We start from the raw sequence: 19,076 nt of genomic DNA on the forward strand, positions 1-19,076 counted from the left end.
CGCCATTTTCCCTCACAGAAAGGCTGGAGGGAAGGCTCCCAGGCTCTCCCCTGCACTGCACTACAGAAACAGGGTTAAAACAGAGAGGGGGGGCACTAATTTGGCGTTAGAAATATATAAAAAAGATGCTATAAGGGAAAACACTTATATAAGGTTGTCCCTATATAATTATAGCGTTTTTGGTGTGTGCTGGCAAACTCTCCCTCTGTCTCTCCAAAGGGCTAGTGGGGCCTGTCCTCTATCAGAGCATTCCCTGTGTGTGTGCTGTGTGTCGGTACGTGTGTGTCGACATGTATGAGGACGATGTTGGTGAGGAGGCGGAGCAATTGCCTGTAATGGGATGTCACTCTCTAGGGAGTCGACACCGAAATGGATGGCTTATTTAGGGAATTACGTGATAATGTCAACACGCTGCAAGGTCGGTTGACGACATGAGACGGCCGACAAACAATTAGTACCGGTCCAGACGTCTCAAAAACACCGTCAGGGGTTTTTAAAACGCCCGTTTACTTTAGTCGGTCGACACAGACACGGACACTGAATCCAGTGTCGACGGTGAATAAACAAACGTATTCCTTATTAGGGCCACACGTTAAGGGCAATGAAGGAGGTGTTACATATTTCTGATACTACAAGTACCACAAAAGAGGGTATTATGTGGGATGTGAAAAAACTACCGTAGTTTTTCCTGAATCAGATAAATTAAATGAAGTGTGTGATGATGCGTGGGTTCCCCCCGATAGAAAATTATGGGCGGTATACCCTTTCCCGCCAGAAGTTAGGGCGCGTTGGGAAACACCCCTTAGGGTGGATAAGGCGCTCACACGCTTATCAAAACAAGTGGCGGTACCGTCTATAGATAGGGCCGTCCTCAAGGAGCCAGCTGACAGGAGGCTGGAAAATATCATAAAAAGTATATACACACATACTGGTGTTATACTGCGACCAGCGATCGCCTCAGCCTGGATGTGCAGAGCTGGGGTGGCTTGGTCGGATTCCCTGACTAAAAATATTGATACCCTTGACAGGGACAGTATTTTATTGACTATAGAGCATTTAAAGGATGCATTTTCTATATATGCGAGATGCACAGAGGGATATTTGCACTCTGGCATCAAGAGTAAGTGCGATGTCCATATCTGCCAGAAGATGTTTATGGACACGACAGTGGTCAGGTGATGCAGATTCCAAACGGCACAAAGGTGTATTGCCGTATAAAGGAAGAGGAGTTATTTGGGGTCGGTCCATCGGACCTGGTGGCCACGGCAACTGCTGGAAAATCCACCGTTTTTACCCTAAGTCACATCTCTGCAGAAAAAGACACCGTCTTTTCAGCCTCAGTCCTTTCGTCCCTATAAGAGTCATATCTGCCCAGGGATAGAGGAAAGGGAAGAAGACTGCAGCAGGCAGCCCATTCCCAGGAACAGAAGCGTTCCACCGCTTCTGCCAAGCTCTCAGCATGACGCTGGGACCGTACAGGACCCCTGGATCCTACAAGTAGTATCCCAGGGGTACAGATTGGAATGTCGAGACGTTTCCCCTTCGCAGGCTCCTGAAGTCTGGTTTACCAAGGTCTCCCTCCGACAAGGAGGCAGTATGGGAAACAATTCACAAGCTGTATTCCCAGCAGGGGATAATCAAATTACCCCTCCTACAACAAGAAAAGGGGTATTATTCCACACTATATTGTGGTACTGAAGCCAGAAGGCTAGGTGAGACCTATTCTAAATCTAAAAAAATTTGAACACTTACAAAGGTTCAAATCAAGATGGAGTCACTCAGAGCAGTGATAACGAACCAGGAAGAAGGGGACTATATAGTGTCCCGAGACATCAGGGATGCTTACCTCCATGTCCCAAATTTGCCCTTCTCACTAAGGGTACCTCAGGTTCGTGGTACAGAACTGTCACTATCAGTTTCAGACGCTGCCGTTTGGATTGTCCACGGCACCCCGGGTCTTTACCAAGGTAATGGCCGAAATGATGATTCTTCTTCGAAGAAAAGGCGTCTTAATTATCCCTTACTTGGACGATCTCCTGATAAGGGCAAAGTCCAGGGAACAGTTGGAGGTCGGAGTAGCACTATCTCGGATACTGCTACAACAGCACGGGTGGATTCTAAATATTCCAAAATCGCAGCTGATCCCGACGACAAGTCTGCTGTGCCTAGGGATGATTCTGGACACAGTCCAGAAAAAGGTGTTTCTCCCGGAAGAGAAAGCCAGGGAGTTATCCGAGCTAGTCAGGAACCTCCTAAAATCAGTGCATCATTGCACAAGGGTCCTGGTAAAAATGGTGACTTCCTACGAAGCAATTCCATTCGGCAGATTTCACGCAAGAATTTTTCAGTGGGATCTGCTGGACAAATGGTCCGGATCGCATCTTCAGATGCATCAGCGGATAACCCTATATCCAAGGACAAGGGTGTCTCTCCTGTGGTGGTTACAGAGCGCTCATCTTCTAGAGGGCCGCAGATTCGGCATTCAGGATTGGATGCTGGTGACCACGGAGGCCAGCCCGAGAGGCTGGGGAGCAGTCACACAAGGAAAAAATTTCCAGGGAGTGTGATCAAGTCTGGAGACTTTTCTCCACATAAATATACTGGAGCTAAGGGTAAATTTATAATGCTCTAAGCTTAGCAAGACCTCTGCTTCAAGGTCAGCCGGTATTGATCCAGTGGGAAAAACATCACGGCAGTCGCCCACGTAAATAGACAGGGCGGCACAAGAAGCAGGAGGGCAATGGCAAAAACTGCAAGGACTTTTCGCTTGGCGGAAAATCATGTGATAGCACTGTCAGCAGTGTTTCATTCCGGGAATGGAAACTGGGAAGCAGACTTCCTCAGCAGGCACGACCTCCACCCGGCAGAGTGGAAACTTCATCGGGAAGTTTTCCACATGATTGTAAACCGTTGGGAAATACCAAAGGTGGACATGATGGCGTCCCGTCTGAACAAAAAACGGGACAGGTATTGCGCCAGGTTAAGAGACCCTCAGGCAATAGCTGTGGACGTTCTGGTAACACCGTGGATGTACCAGTCGGTGTATGTGTTCCATCCTCTGCTTCTCATACCTAAGGTACTGAGAATTATAAGACGTAGAGGAGTAAGAACTATACTCATGGCTCCGGATTGGCCAAGAAGGACTTGGTACCCGGAACTTCATGAGATGCTCACAGAGGACTTATGGCCTCTGCCGCTAAGAAGGGACTTTTTTCAGCAAGTACCATGTCTGTTCCAAGACTTACCGCAGCTGCGTTTGACGGCATGGCGGTGGAACGCCGGATCCTAAGGGAAAAAGGCATTCCGGAAGAGGTCATTTCTACACTGGTCAAAGCCAGAAAGGAGGTGACCGCACAACATTATCACCACATGTGGCAAAAATATGTTGCGTGGTGTGAGGCCAGAAAGGCCCCACGAAGAAATTTCAACTCTGTCGATTCCTGCATTTCCTGCAAACAGGAGTGTCTATGGGCCTCAAATTGGGGTCCATTAAGGTTCAAATTTCGGCCCTGTCGATTTTCTTCCAGAAAGAAGTGGCTTCAGTTCCTGAAGTCCAGAAGTTTGTCAAGGGAGTATTGCATATACAACCCCCTTTTGTGCCTCCAGTGGCACTGTGGGGTCTCAACGTAGTTCTGGGATTCCTCAAATCACATTGGTTTAAAACCAGTCAAATCTGTGGATTTGAAGCATCTCACATGAAAAGTGACCATGCTCTTGGCCCTGGCCTGGACCAGGCGAGTGTCAAATTGGTGGTTTTTTTTCTCAAAAAAGCCCATATCTGTTTGTCCATTTGGACAGGGCAGAGCTGCGGACTCGTCCCCAGTTCTCTCCCTAAGGTGGTGTCAGTGTTTCACCTGAACCAGCTTATTTTGGTGCCTTGCGCCTACTAGGGACTTGGAGGACTCCAGGTTGCTAGATGTTGTCAGGGCCCTGTAAATATAGGTTCCAGGACGGCTGGAGTCAGGAAAACTGACTTGCTGTTATCCTGTATGCACCCAACAAACTAGGTGCTCTTGCTTCTAAGCAGACTATTGCTAGTTGGATGTGTAATACAATTAAGCTTGCACATTCTGTGGCAGGCCTGCCACAGCCAAAATATGTAAATGCCCATTCCACAAGGAAGGTGGGCTCATCTTGGGCGGCTGCCCGAGGGGTCTCGGCTTTACAACTTTGCCGAGCGGCTATTTAGTCAGGGGCAAACACGTTGGTAAAATCCTACAAATTTTGATACCCTGGCTAGGGAGGACCTGGAGTTCTCTCATTCGGTGCTGCAGAGTCATCCGCACTCTCCCGCCCGTTTGGGAGCTTTGGTATTATCCCCATGGTCCTTTCAGGAACCCCAGCATCCACTAGGACGATAGAGAAAATAAGAATTTACTTACCGATAATTCTATTTCTCGGAGTCCGTAGTGGATGCTGGGCGCCCATCCCAAGTGCGGATTATCTGCAATACTTGTACATAGTTACAAAAATCGGGTTATTATTGTTGTGAGCCATCTTTTCAGAGGCTCCGCTGTTATCATACTGTTAACTGGGTTCAGATCACAGGTTGTACAGTGTGATTGGTGTGGCTGGTATGAGTCTTACCCGGGATTCAAAATCCTTCCTTATTGTGTACGCTCGTCCGGGCACAGTATCCTAACTGAGGCTTGGAGGAGGGTCATAGGGGGAGGAGCCAGTGCACACCACCTGATCCTAAAGCTTTACTTTTTGTGCCCTGTCTCCTGCGGAGCCGCTATTCCCCATGGTCCTTTCAGGAACCCCAGCATCCACTACGGACTCCGAGAAATAGAATTATCGGTAAGTAAATTCTTATTGTTTCCAGGACGGCTGGAGTCAGAAAAACTGACTCGATATTTATCCTGTATGCACCCAACAAGCTGGGTGCTCCTGCTTCTAAGCGGACTATTGCTCGCTGGATCTGTAGTACGATTCAGCTTGCACATTCTGCGGCTGGACTGCCGCATCCTAAATCAGTGAAAGCCCATTCCACGAGGAAAGTGGGCTCTTCTTGGGCGGCTGCCCGAGGGGTCTAGGCTCTACAACTTTGCCGAGCAGCTACTTTGTCGGGGTCAAACACATTTGCTAAATTCTGCAAGTTTGACACCCTTGCTGAGGAGGACCTAGAGTTTGCCCATTCGGTGCTGCAGAGTCATCAGCACTCTCCCGCCCGTTTGGGAGCTTTGGTATAATCCCCATGGTCCTTACGGAGTTCCCAGCATCCACTAGGACGTCAGAGAAAAAAAGATTTTACTCACCGGTAAATCTATTTCTCGTAGTCCGTAGTGGATGCTGGGCGCCCATCCCAAGTGCGGGTTGTCTGCAATACTTGTATATAGTTATTGCCTAACTAAAGGGTTATTGTTGAGCCATCTGTTGAGAGGCTCAGTTGTATTTTATACTGTTAACTGGGTATAGTATCACGAGTTATACGGTGTGATTGGTGTGGCTGGTTTGAGTCTTACCCGGGATTCAAAATCCTTCCTTATTGTGTCAGCTCTTCCGGGCACAGTATCCTAACTGAGGTCTGGAGGAGGGTCATAGAGGGAGGAGCCAGTGCACACCAGGTGGTCCTAAAGCTTTCTTTAGTTGTGCCCAGTCTCCTGCTGAGCCGCTATCCCCCATGGTCCTTACGGAGTCCCAGCATCCACTACGGACTACGAGAAATAGATTTACCGGTGAGTAATCTTATTTTAAGCGGGACAGAAGCCTGCCGCTGAGGGGGCGGGGCTTCTCCCTCCGCACTCACCAGCGCCATTTTCTCCACAGCACAGCTGAGAGGAAGCTACCTGGACTCTCCCCTGCTTATCCACGGGGAAAGGGGGTTTCAGAGAAGAGGGGGGGCACAGAATTGGCAGCAAATAATAGTATTAGCGCTACTGGGTGAACACATTGTGTTTTTTTCCTGGGGTATTAGCGCTGGGTGTGTGCTGGCATACTCTCTCTCTCTGTCTCTCCAAAGGGTCTTGTGGGGGAGCTGTCTTCAGATAAGAGGATTCCCTGAGTGTGTGGTGTCGGTACGTGTGTGTCGACATGTCTGAGGTAAAAGGCTCTTCTAAGGAGGAGATGGAGCAAATGTGTGTGGTGTCTCCGTCGACAATGCCGACACCTGACTGGATATGTGGAATTAAGTGCTGAGGTAAATTTATTGCACAAAAGATTAGAGAACAGACAGGGAATCTACCCATGTCTGTCCCTATGTCGCAGGGACCTTCAGAGTCTCAAAACGCCCACTATCCAAAATAGACACTGATACCGACACGGAGTCTGACTCCAGTGTCGACTACGATGATGCAAAGTTACAGCCAAAACTGGCAGAAAAGTATTCAATATATGATTATTGTAATAAAAGATGTTTTGCATATCACTGATGACCCATGTGTTCCTGACACGAGGGTACACATGTTTAAGGGGAAGAAAGCTGAGAACATTTCCCCCCTCTCATGAACCAAATGAATTGTGTGAAAAAGAGCGGGAATCTCCAGACAAGAAACTGCAGTTTCCCAAAAGAATTCTCATGGCGTATCCTTTCCCTGCTAGGGCCAGGATACGATGGGAATCCTCCCCTAAGGTGGACAAGGCGTTGACACGTTTACCCAAAAGGTAGCGCTGACATACCAAGATACAGCTACCCTCAGGGATCCTGCAGATAGCATGCAGAAAAGTACTTTGAAGTCCATTTACACACATTCTGGTACACTACTCAGACCGGCAATTGTGTCGGCAGGGGTTTATAGCGCTGTAGCAGCGTGGACAGATACCTTATCAGCGGAGATTGAAACCCTAGATAAGGATACCATGTTATTGACCCTAGGATATATAAAAGATGCTGTCTTATATATAAGACATGCTCAAAGAGACATTGGTCTACTGGGTTCTAGAGTCAACGCTTTGTCGATTTCTGCTAGCCGTGTCCTGTGGAACATGCAATGGACAGGTGATGCCGACTAAAAGAGGCATATGGAGGTTTTACCTTAGAAGTGTGAGGAATTGGGTGGAGCAGGGCTCTCGGACCTGGTCTCCACAGCTATAGCTGGTAAATCTGATCTTTTGCCTTATATTCCCTCACAGCCTAAGAAAGCACGACATTATCAAATGCAGTCCTTTCGGTCGCAGAAAGACAAAGTACGAGGAGCGTCCTTTCTTACCACAGTTAAGGGCGCAGGGCACAGCTAGTTCCCAGGAACAGAAGTCCTCCCCGGCCTCTACTAAATCCACCGCATGACGCTGGGGCTCCGCTAAGGGAGTCCGCCCCAGTGGGAACACGTCTTCGACTCTTCAGCCACTTCTGAGTTCACTCACAGGTGGATCCATGGGCAATAGAAATTGTTTCTCAGGGTTACAAGCTGGAATTCGAAGAGGTGCCTCCTAGCCGGTTTTCCTTATCGGCCCTACCGGCTTCTCCCCCAGAAAGGGAGATAATATTAAATACAGTTCACACATTGTATCTCCAACAGGTGGTGCTCAAGGTTCCCCTCCTTCAACAAGGAAGGGGATATTACTCAACCTTGGCTGTAGTCCCGAAACCGGATGGTTCGGTCAGACCTATTTTAAAATTAAAATCTCTGAACCTATACTTGAAAAGGTTCAAATTCAAGGTGGAATCGCTCAGAGCGATCATCGCCAGCCTGGAAGGAGGGGATTTTATGGTGTATCTAGACATAAAGGCTGCATACCTTCATGTTCCCATTTATCCACCCCATCAGGCGTACCTGAGAATTACGGTACAGTATTGTCATTACCAATTTCAGGGTAATTGACGGAAATGATGGTGCTCCTACGCAAGCAAGGAGTCACAATTATCCCATACTTGGACGATCTCCTAATAAGGGCGAGATCAAAAGAGCAGTTGTTGAACAGCGTGTCACTTTCACTGAAGGTGTTAAAGAAACACGACTGGATTCTCAATATCCCAAAGTCACAGTTGGTTCCTACGACTCGTCTGACCTTCTTGGGCATGATTCTGGATACAGACCAGAAAAGGGTTTTTCTTCCGATAGAAAAAGCTCAGGAACTCATGACTCTAGTCAAGAACCTGTTGAAGCCAAAACAAGTGTCAGTGCATCATTGAACTCAAGTCCTGGGAAAAATGGTGGCGACGTACGAAGCCATTCCCTTCGGCAGGTTCCATGCAAGGACTTTCCAATGGGACCTTTTGGACAAATGGTCCGGGTCACATCTGCAAATGCATCAGCGGATCTCCCTGTCCCCCAGGGCCAGGGTATCTCTCCTGTGGTGGCTGCAGAGTGCTCACCTTCTAGAGGGCCACAGATTCGGCATTCAGGATCGGATCCTGGTGACCACGGACGCGAGCCTCCGAGGTTGGGGAGCAGTCGTACAGGGAAGAAATTTCCATGGCCTTTGGTCAAGTCAAGAGACTTGTCTTCACATCAACATCCTGGAACTAAGGGCCATATACAACGCCCTACGTCAAGCGGAGACCTTACTTCGCGACCAACCAGTTCTGATCCAGTCAGACAACATCACCGCAGTAGCTCATGTAAACCGCCAGGGCGGCACAAGGAGCTGAGTGGCGATGGCGGAAGCCACCAGAATTCTTCGCTGAGCGGAGAAACATGTAAGCGCACTGTCAGCAGTGTTCATTCCGGGAGTGGACAACTGGGAAGCAGACTTCCTCAGCAGACGCGACCTGCATCCGGGAGAGTGGGGACTTCATCAGGAAGTCTTCGCACAGCTTGCAAGTCGGTGGGGACTGCCCCAAATAGACATGATGGTGTCCCATCTCAACAAAAAGCTACAAAGGTATTGCACCAGGTCAATAGATCCTCAGGCGGTAACTGTGGATGCCCTAGTGACACCGTGGGTGTTCCAGTCGGTCTAATGTATTCCCTCCTCTTCCTCTCATAACCAAGGTGTTGAGAATAATAAGAAAAAGAGGAGTGAGAACAATAATCATTGTTCCGGATTGGCCACGAAGGGCCTGGTATCCGGATCTGCAGGAAATGCTCACAGAAGATCCGTGGCCTCTTCCTCTAAGACAGGACCTGTTGCAACAGGGTCCCTGTCTGTTCCAAGACTTACCGCGGCTGCGTTTGACGGCATGGTGGTTGAACGCCGGATCCTAGCGGAAAAAGGTATTCCGGATGAGGTCATTCCTACGCTAATAATGGCTAGGAAGGACGTGACATCTAAACATCACCGAATATGGCGCAAATATGTTTCTTGGTGTGAGGCCAGGAATGCTCCTACAGAAGAGTTCCATCTATGCCGTTTTCTTCACTTCCTACAAACTGGAGTGAATTTGGGCCTAAAATTAGGCTCCATTAAAGTTCAGATTTCGGCCTTATCCATTTTCTTTCAAAAGGAATTGGCCTCTCTACCTTAAGTACAGACTTTTGTGAAGGGAGTACTGCATATTCAGCCTCCTTTTGTAACTCCGGTGGCGCCTTGGGACCTTAACGTGGTGTAAAGTTTCCTTAAGTCACATTGGTTTGAACCACTTAGAACAGTGGAGTTGAAATAGCTCACTTGGAAGGTGGTCATGTTGTTAGCCTTGGCTTTGGCTAGGCGAGTTTCGGAATTAGCAGCTTTATCACATAAAAGCCCCTATTTGGTTTTCCATATGGATAGAGCGGAATTGCGGACCCGTCCTCAATTCCTACCTAAGGTGGTCTCATCCTTTCATATGAACCAACCTATTGTCGTGCCTGTGGCTACATGTGACTTGGAGGATTCCGAGTCCCTTGATGTGGTCAGGGCTTTGAAAATTGACGTGGCCAGAACGGCTGGGATCAGAAAAACAGAAGCACTGTTTGTCCTGTATGCAGCCAACAAGGTCGGCGGCCCTGCTTCAAAGCAGACTATTGCTCGCTGGATCTGTAACACGATTCAGCAGGCGCATTCTACGGCAGGATTACCGTTACCAAAATCGGTCAAGGCCCATTCCGCTAGGAAGGTGGGCTCATCTTGGGCGGCTGCCCTAGGGGTCTCAGCACTACAGCTGTGCCAAGCTGCTACTTGGTTGGGGTCAAACACCTTTGCAAAGTTCTATAAGTTTGATACCTTGGCTGAGGAGGACCTCCTGTTTGCTCAATCGGTGCTGCAGAGTCATCCGCACTCTCCCGTCCGTTTGGGAGCTTTGGTATAATCCCCATGGTCCTTACGGAGTCCCAGCATCCTCTAGGACGTTAGAGAAAATAAGATTTTAAACCTACCGGTAAATCTTTTTCTCTTAGTCCGTAGAGGATGCTGGGCGCCCGTCCCAAGTGCGGACTTCTTCTGCAAGACTTGTATATAGTTTTGCTTACATAAGGGTTATGTTATAGTTTTCATCGGTCTGGGACTGATGCTATGTTGTTTTCATACTGTTATCTGGTTCGTATATAACACAAGTTATACGGTGTGAATGGTGTGGGCTGGTATGAATCTTGCCCTTGGATTAACAAAAATCCTTTCCTCGTACTGTCCGTCTCCTCTGGGCACAGTTTCTCTAACTGAGGTCTGGAGGAGGGGCATAGAGAGAGGAGCCAGTGCACACCCAGAGTCTAAGTCTTTCTTAAAGTGCCCATGTCTCCTGCGGAGCCAGTCTATCCCCATGGTCCTTACGGAGTCCCAGCATCCTCTACGGACTACGAGAAACAGATTTACCGGTAGGTTTAAAATCTTATTTTTTTTCTCTATTGTGCATTTCCTCATTTAAACTCTAGAGGCGCACCACCAGAAATTATATCCTTGTATTCAACCTTGCTAGAAATTTTTGTGATTCTGGTTCAAAAATATGAACCTGTTCAGTACAAAGGGACTGTTCCTCTTCCCCTAATTTCCACAGATCACATGGTGCCAGGTGGTCTCCTCATAGATGATCCTTGTACTCCAATTTTGTCAGCTAGAGTCTGCTTTACACAAAGCCTGCTTGCCAATGTTACACAAATAAAAAATAAAAAAAATCCTGAACACTAACACTGGGAACCCACAAGGCAGATAATAGAGATGGCAAAAACGAGGGAAGGTGGAGAGAAGAAAGGGGAAGGGAGATTTTTTGCTGCGCCTATGTCTATCAATTATCTTGAATAAATTAAAACAGAACTAATGTCTTAAACATGGGATTACAGGTGTCAAATGTGTGTGCGCCTCTATAAGGAGTAGTGTGTTACTCCTATGCTGATGAGCTGGGAGAAAATAGAAGCGCTCAACACTTTCTGACACTGTGATCCTAGATCAGTTCACAACCAAAGGGTCAAAAAAATGTTTTTTTGATATTTAAAAATAATTTATTATGATGCAGTATAAAATACACTATACACAAGATATATATCTAACATAAAAACCCTATCCTCACTGAATTGCTACATGAGTAATGTTTTGAACTCATCAATTGCATATGTGTATCAACAGACAATGCCAACTAGGTGACTAGCAGCAGAGTGATTGTAACAACTGTTGCAGTAATGTTACCAAGGCTGTTGTTTGACACTGTTAAAAGTAAAGTGAAACACAGTTGCTAAATGTGAAAAATAAGGTCATTTGGTGTTATCATGGGCTCTATAACAAGAGCTATAGTCTGAAACGTTTCAAAGTTCCAGGAGCCGATGTAGGTGAAAGTAAATTGTTAAATTACCTCTCCAATAGGGCTGAGAGGTCCCGAGCGTCCTCGGGTGAGTCCAGAAAGCCCAAAGAGGGATTGCAGATTTGAGAAGCCGTGCTGGCCGGGATCCCGCTGTTTAGACTGGTTTACCCTGGGCGTGCGCCGCCCGCTGTAGTGTGTGGGGAGAAACAGGTGTGCGGCTGCTGTAATGAGAAGCCCGCTGCAGGGATCCAATGCTTGGTGGGGCGCCTCGATCTCCCTGGACTGGCACCGTCCGTTGGAAATGAAGGGGAGAGAGGCTGATGGTCACCCACTGACGCCGCACGGAGCTGAGAATACGGCTTTGTCCTGTGCTGGAACCCGCACTGTTTGCTCTTGTGGATGGTAAACTGGAGCCGTGCAGAGAGTCCCAGAAAATGCAATCAATCAGTGAGGAATAAGGGGGAGGAGTCCTGACTCGTTTCGTCACGTGACCCGTGACTTTTTCAAAGATGTGAGTTCAAAACATTACTCATGTAGCAATTCAGTGAGGATAGGGTTTTTATGTTAGATATATATCTTGTGTATAGTGTATTTTATACTGCATCATAATAAATTTTCTCTATCGTCCTAAGTGGATGCTGGGGTTCCTGAAAGGACCATGGGGAATAGCGGCTCCGCAGGAGACAGGGCACAAAAGTAAAGCTTTTACAGGTCAGGTGGTGTGTACTGGCTCCTCCCCCTATGACCCTCCTCCAGACTCCAGTTAGATTTTTGTGCCCGGCCGAGAAGGGTGCAATTCTAGGTGGCTCTCATAAAGAGCTGCTTAGAGAGTTTAGCTTAGGTTTTTTATTTTACAGTGATTCCTGCTGGCAACAGGATCACTGCAACGAGGGACAGAGGGGAGAAGAAGTGAACTCACCTGCGTGCAGGATGGATTGGCTTCTTGGCTACTGGACATGAAGCTCCAGAGGGACGATCACAGGTACAGCCTGGATGGTCACCGGAGCCACGCCGCCGGCCCCCTCACAGATGCTGAAGCAAGAAGAGGTCCAGAATCGGCGGCTGAAGACTCCTGCAGTCTTCTTAAGGTAGCGCACAGCACTGCAGCTGTGCGCCATTTTCCTCTCAGCACACTTCACACGGCAGTCACTGAGGGTGCAGGGCGCTGGGGGGGGGGGCGCCCTGGGAGGCAAATGAAAACCTTTAAAAAGGCTAAAAATACCTCACATATAGCCCCAGAGGCTATATGGAGATATTTACCCCTGCCTAAATGTACTAAATAGCGGGAGACGAGCCCGCCGGAAAAGGGGCGGGGCCTATCTCCTCAGCACACGGCGCCATTTTCTGTCACAGCTCCGCTGGTCAGGAAGGCTCCCAGGTCTCTCCCCTGCACTGCACTACAGAAACAGGGTATAACAGAGAGGGGGGGCAAAATAAATGGCAATATATTAATATAAAAGCAGCTATAAGGGAGCACTTAATCATAAGGCTATCCCTGTCATATATAGCGCTTTTTGGTGTGTGCTGGCAGACTCTCCCTCTGTCTCCCCAAAGGGCTAGTGGGTCCTGTCTTCGTATAGAGCATTCCCTGTGTGTCTGCTGTGTGTCGGTACGTGTGTGTCGACATGTATGAGGACGTTATTGGTGTGGAGGCGGAGCAATTGCCAAATATGAGGATGTCACCTTCTAGGGGGTCGACACCAGAATGGATGCCTTTATTTGTGGAATTACGGGATAGCGTCAACTCGCTTAAGCAGTCGTTTGCCGACATGAGGCGGCCGGACACTCACTTAGTGCCTGTCCAGGCGCCTCAAACACCGTCAGGGGCTGTAAAACGCCCCTTGCCTCAGTCGGTCGACACAGACCCAGACACAGGCACTGATTCCGGTAGTGAAGGTGACGAATCAACCGTATTTTCCAGTAGGGCCACACGTTATATGATTTTGGCAATAAAGGAGATGTTACATTTAGCTGATACTACAGGTACCACTAAACAGGGTATTATGTGGGGTGTGAAAAAACTACCAGTAGTTTTTACCGAATCAGAAGAATTAAATGACGTGTGTGATGAAGCGTGGGGTGCCCCGATAAAAAACTGCTAATTTCAAAGAAGTTATTGGCTTTATACCCTTTCCCGCCAGAGGTTAGGGAGCGCTGGGAAACACCTCCTAGGGTGGACAAAGCGCTAACACGCTTATCAAAACAAGTGGCGTTACCCTCTCCTGAGACGGCCGCACTTAAAGATCCATCAGATAGGAGGATGGAAAATATCCAAAAAGGTATATACACACATGCAGGTGTTATACTACGACCAGCTATTGCGACTGCCTGGATGTGCAGTGCTGGGGTAGTTTGGTCAGAGTCCCTGATCGAAAATATTGATACCCTGGACAGGGACAATATTTTACTGTCGTTAGAACAAATAAAGGATGCATTTCTTTATATGCGTGATGCACAGAGAGATATCTGCACACTGGCATCACGGGTAAGTGCTATGTCCATTTCGGCCAGAAGAGCTTTATGGACACGACAGTGGACAGGCGATGCGTAGAGGAGTTATTTGGGGTCGGTCTATCGGATTTGGTGGCCACGGCTACGGCCGGGAAATCCACCTTTCTACCTCAAGTCACTCCCCAACAGAAAAAGGCGCTGACCTTTCAACCGCGGCCTTTTCGTTCCTTTAAAAATAAGAGAGCAAAGGGCTATTCATATCTGCCACGAGGCAGAGGACGAGGGAAGAGACAGCAACAGGCAGCTCCTTCCCAGGAACAGAAGCCCTCCCCGGCTTCTACAAAAGCCTCAGCATGACGCTGGGGCTTCGCAAGCGGACTCGGGGGCGGTAGGCGGTCGTCTCAAGAATTACAGCGCGCAGTGGGCTCACTCGCAGGTAAATCCCTGGATCCTGCAGATAATATCTCAGGGGTACAGGTTGAAATTAGAGACAGAGCCACCTCGCCGTTTCCTGAAGTCTGCTTTACCAACGTCCCCCTCAGAAAGGGAGACGGTTTTGGAAGCCATTCACAAGCTGTATTCTCAGCAGGTGATAGTCAAGGTACCTCTTCTACAACAAGGGAAGGGGTATTATTCCACTCTTTTTGTGGTACCGAAGCCGGATGGCTCGGTAAGGCCTATTCTAAATCTGAAGTCCTTGAACCTGTACATAAAGAAGTTCAAGTTCAAGATGGAGTCACTCAGAGCAGTGATAGCGAACCTGGAAGAAGGGGACTTTATGGTATCCTTGGACATCAAGGATGCGTATCTCCACGTTCCAATTACCCCTCACACCAGGGGTACCTCAGGTTCGTTGTACAAAACTGTCACTATCAGTTTCAGACGCTGCCGTTTGGTTTGTCCACGGCACCTCGGGTCTTTACAAAGGTAATGGCCGAGATAATATTTCTTCTTCGAAGAAAAGGCGTATTAATTATCCCATACTTGGACGATCTCCTAATAAGGGCAAGGTCCAGAGAACAGCTAGAGATGGGTTTAGCACTATCTCAAGAGGTGCTAAAGCAGCACGGATGGATTCTGAATATTCCAAAATCCCAATTAATGCCGACAACTCGTCTGCTGTTCCTGGGGATGATTCTGGACACCGTTCAGAAAAAGTTTTTTCTTCCCGAAGAAAAAGCCAAGGAGTTATCTGACCTGGTCAGGAACCTCCTAAAACCAGGAAAGGTGTCTGTACATCAATGCACAAGAGTCCTGGGAAAAAATGGTAGCTTCTTACGAAGCAATCCCTTTCGGCAGATTCCATGCAAAGGGATCTGTTGGACAAATGGTCAGGGTCGCATCTTCAGATGCACCTGCGGATAACCCTGTCGCCGAGGACAAGGGTATCCCTTCTGTGGTGGTTGCAGGAGGCTCATCTATTGGAGGGCCGCAGATTCGGCATGCAGGATTGGATCCTGGTGACCACGGATGCCAGCCTGAGAGGCTGGGGAGCAGTCACACAGGGAAGAAATTTCCAGGGAGTGTGGTCGAGCCTGAAAAAGTCTCTTCACATAAGCATTCTGGAACTAAGAGCAATCTACAATGCTCTAAGCCAGGCGGAACCCCTGCTTCAAGGAAGACCGGTGTTGATCCAGTCGGACAACATCACGGCAGTCGCCCATGTAAACAGACAGGGCGGCACAAGAAGCAGGAGGGCAATGGCAGAAGCTGCCAGGATCCTTCGCTGGGCGGAGAATCACGTGATAGCACTGTCAGCAGTATTCATCCCGGGCGTGGACAACTGGGAAGCAGACTTCCTCAGCAGACACGACCTTCACCCGGGAGAGTGGAGACTTCATCCAGAAGTTTTCCACATGCTATTAAACCGTTGGGTAAAACCAATGGTGGACATGATGGCGTCTCGCCTCAACAAAACACTGGACAGGTATTGCGCCAGGTCAAGAGATCCGCAGGCAATAGCTGTGGACGCGCTGGTAACACCTTGGGTGTACCAGTCGGTATATGTGTTTCCTCCTCTGCCTCTCATACCAAAGGTATTGAGGATTATACGGCAAAGAGGAGTAAGACTAGTGGCTCCGGATTGGCCAAGAAGGACTTGGTACCCGGAACTTCAAGAGATGGTCACGGACGATCCGTGGCCTCTACTTCTGAGAAGGGACCTGCTTCAGCAGGGTACTTGTCTTTTTCAAGACTTACCGCGGCTGCGTTTGACGGCATGGCGTTTGAATGCCAGATCCTAAAAGGAAAAGGCATTCCAGAAGAAGTCATTCCTACCTTGATAAAGGCAAGGAAGGAAGTCACCGCGAAGCATTATCGCCGTATTTGGCGAAAATATGTTGCGTGGTGCGAGCAGCGGAGTGCTCCGATGGAGGAATTTCAACTGGGTCGTTTTCCTACATTTCCTGCAATCAGGATTGTCTATGGGTCTCAAATTGGGATCTATTAAGGTTCAAATTTCGGCCCTATCAATATTCTTCCAAAAAGAATTGGCCTCAGTCCCTGAGGTCCAGATTTTTATCAAAGGAGTACTGCATATACAGCCTCCTGTGGTGCCTAAGGTGGCACCGTGGGATCTAAATGTAGTTTTAGATTTCCTCAAATCCAATTGGTTTGAACCACTAAAGAAGGTGGATTTGAAATATCTCACATGGAAAGTGACTATGTTACTGGCCCTGGCTTCGGCCGGGAGAGTATCTGAACTGGCGGCTTTGTTTTATAAAAGCCCTTATTTAATTTTCCATTCGACATAGGGCAGAGCTGCGGACGCGTCCGCATTTTCTCCCTAAGGTGGTATCAGCGTTTCACCTGAACCAGCCTATTGTAGTGCCTGCGGCTACAGACGACTTGAAGGACTCCAAGTTGTTGGACGTTGTCAGAGCCTTAAAAATATACATTTAAAGGACGGCTGGAGTCAGAAAATCTGACTCGCTGTTTATACTGTATGCACCCAACAAGTTGGGTGCACCTGCTTCTAAGCAGTCGATTGCTCGTTGGATTTGTAACAAAATTCAACTTGTACATTCTGTGGCAGGCCTGCCACAGCCTAAATCTGTTAAGGCCCATTCCGCAAGGAAGGTGGGCTCATCTTGGGCGGCTGCCCGAGGGGTCTCGGCATTACAACTCTGCCGAGCAGCTACGTGGTCAGGGGAGAACACGTTTGTAAATTTTTACAAATTTGATACCCTGGCAAAGGAGGACCTGGAGTTCTCTCATTCGGTGCTGCAGAGTCATCCGCACTCTCCCGCCCGTTTGGGAGCTTTGGTATAATCCCCATGGTCCTTTCAGGAACCCCAGCATCCACTTAGGACGATAGAGAAAATAAGAATTTACTTACCGATAATTCTATTTCTCGGAGTCCGTAGTGGATGCTGGGCGCCCATCCCAAGTGCGGATTATCTGCAATACTTGTACATAGTTATTGTTAACTAATTCGGGTTATTGTTTAGGAAGCCATCTTTCAGAGGCTCCTCTGTTATCATACTGTTAACTGGGTTTAGATCACAAGTTGTACGGTGTGATTGGTGTGGCTGGTATGAGTCTTACCCGGGATTCAAAATCCTCCCTTATTGTGTACGCTCGTCCGGGCACAGTACCTAACTGGAGTCTGGAGGAGGGTCATAGGGGGAGGAGCCAGTACACACCACCTGACCTGTAAAAGCTTTACTTTTGTGCCCTGTCTCCTGCGGAGCCGCTATTCCCCATGGTCCTTTCAGGAACCCCAGCATCCACTACGGACTCCGAGAAATAGAATTATCGGTAAGTAAATTCTTATTATTTTTAATATCAAAAAAACATTTTTTTGACCCTTTGGTTGTGAACTGATCTAGGATCAAGGTGGAGAGAAGGACTTGCAGAGTAAAAGCCAATGCTGGCTGTAATAGCTAGTTCCTAATTTTCGTGTTTGTGTCTGTGTTTTTTTTTTTTTTCTTCTTCCCCTCCCCAATGGTAATACATTTGTTTCGGGGTATTTTGTCCTACAGTTACTTTCTCAGTATTGTTACTAATTATTTTTTTATTATCATATGCTTTTCTGTATATGTAGGTAGAAGAATTACGAAGTGTACCTGCTAACAGCCAGAAGATTATAGATGAGGCCAGCAATAAAAAAGCCGTCCTTGAAAAGGAAAAAGAGGAGCAGGAAGATAAACTGAAAGAAGTTATGGATAGTCTTAAGAAGGAAACCAAAGGTTTGCAAGAGGATAAGGAGGTTTGTATCATAATCTTAGATATCACTGTGTTGAGTAAAGAAAGACAAACTCTTATTAAACCTTTCTAGTGCCCTGTTAGTACAGGTTGGTGAAGTATTAACCATGCATTGGCTGGTTTAATAAGATTGAGTTTTTGTTACCTTTATACTATAGTTAATTTAAGAGGTTATGTATTTTACATCCTCAAGGTGAAAGAGAAAGAGCTGATGGAGTTAAACAAGAGTGTCAATGAGACGCGTTCACAGATGGATGTGGCACAGTCTGAGCTGGATATTTATTTGAGTCGTCATAAAACTGCATTGTCCCAACTAAACAAAGCAAAGGAAGCGTTGAACACTGCTTCAGCAACATTGAAAGAAAGAAAATCTGCAATTAAAGAACTAGAGACAGAGCTACCAAAGGCTGAAGAAGATCTTAAAAAGGTGCGTTGTGTGTTTAGTTATTGAATCTATGGATTAGAGGACCATGGAAAGCACTGATGAATATTTGGTGGACCTTCCTTCAAAATGAATGGTGATGTTTCTCTAGCACCCATAAGGGATATTTGGGACACATTAGTACGATAGGTATAGACGGGGTCCAAAGGAGCTAGTGTACTTTAAATTTCTTCAACTGGCTGTGCTGGCTCCTCCCCTCTATGCCCTCTCCCGCAGGCAGTTTAGAAAAAAAGTGACTTCAGAACAGGATGTACACTCTGCTAGCTCCAGAGTTTTTCTTCATTTTATTTTAAACTTTTGTTTATTTTGGTATGCTGTTTGGGCAACAGCATACCTGCGCCGTGGAGGTTAGGGGGGGGGGGCGCGCGCACCGTTCTTGCGAGGTGCAGAACCGTTTCCCCGCTGCAGGACGGAAACTGAGGGGTTTGGTCAGTGGGGCACTGCGTCTTG

The 19,076-nt window shown here is 47.7% G+C and overlaps 1 protein-coding gene across 2 annotated transcripts in view; it reads left to right on the plus strand.

Moving 5' to 3' along the window:
- SMC4 (structural maintenance of chromosomes 4) overlaps nucleotides 1-19,076 on the plus strand; it is a 226,601-nt gene that overhangs the window by 36,945 nt on the left and 170,580 nt on the right. For both annotated transcript variants that reach the window (XM_063916157.1, XM_063916156.1), the window contains exons 10-11: nucleotides 18,024-18,188; nucleotides 18,378-18,611. In XM_063916157.1, the coding sequence (XP_063772227.1) occupies nucleotides 18,024-18,188; nucleotides 18,378-18,611 (399 nt within the window). The remainder of the gene's footprint in view (nucleotides 1-18,023; nucleotides 18,189-18,377; nucleotides 18,612-19,076) is intronic.

Source organism: Pseudophryne corroboree, chromosome 4, assembly GCF_028390025.1.
Source record: "Pseudophryne corroboree isolate aPseCor3 chromosome 4, aPseCor3.hap2, whole genome shotgun sequence".
NCBI lineage: Eukaryota > Metazoa > Chordata > Amphibia > Anura > Myobatrachidae > Pseudophryne > Pseudophryne corroboree.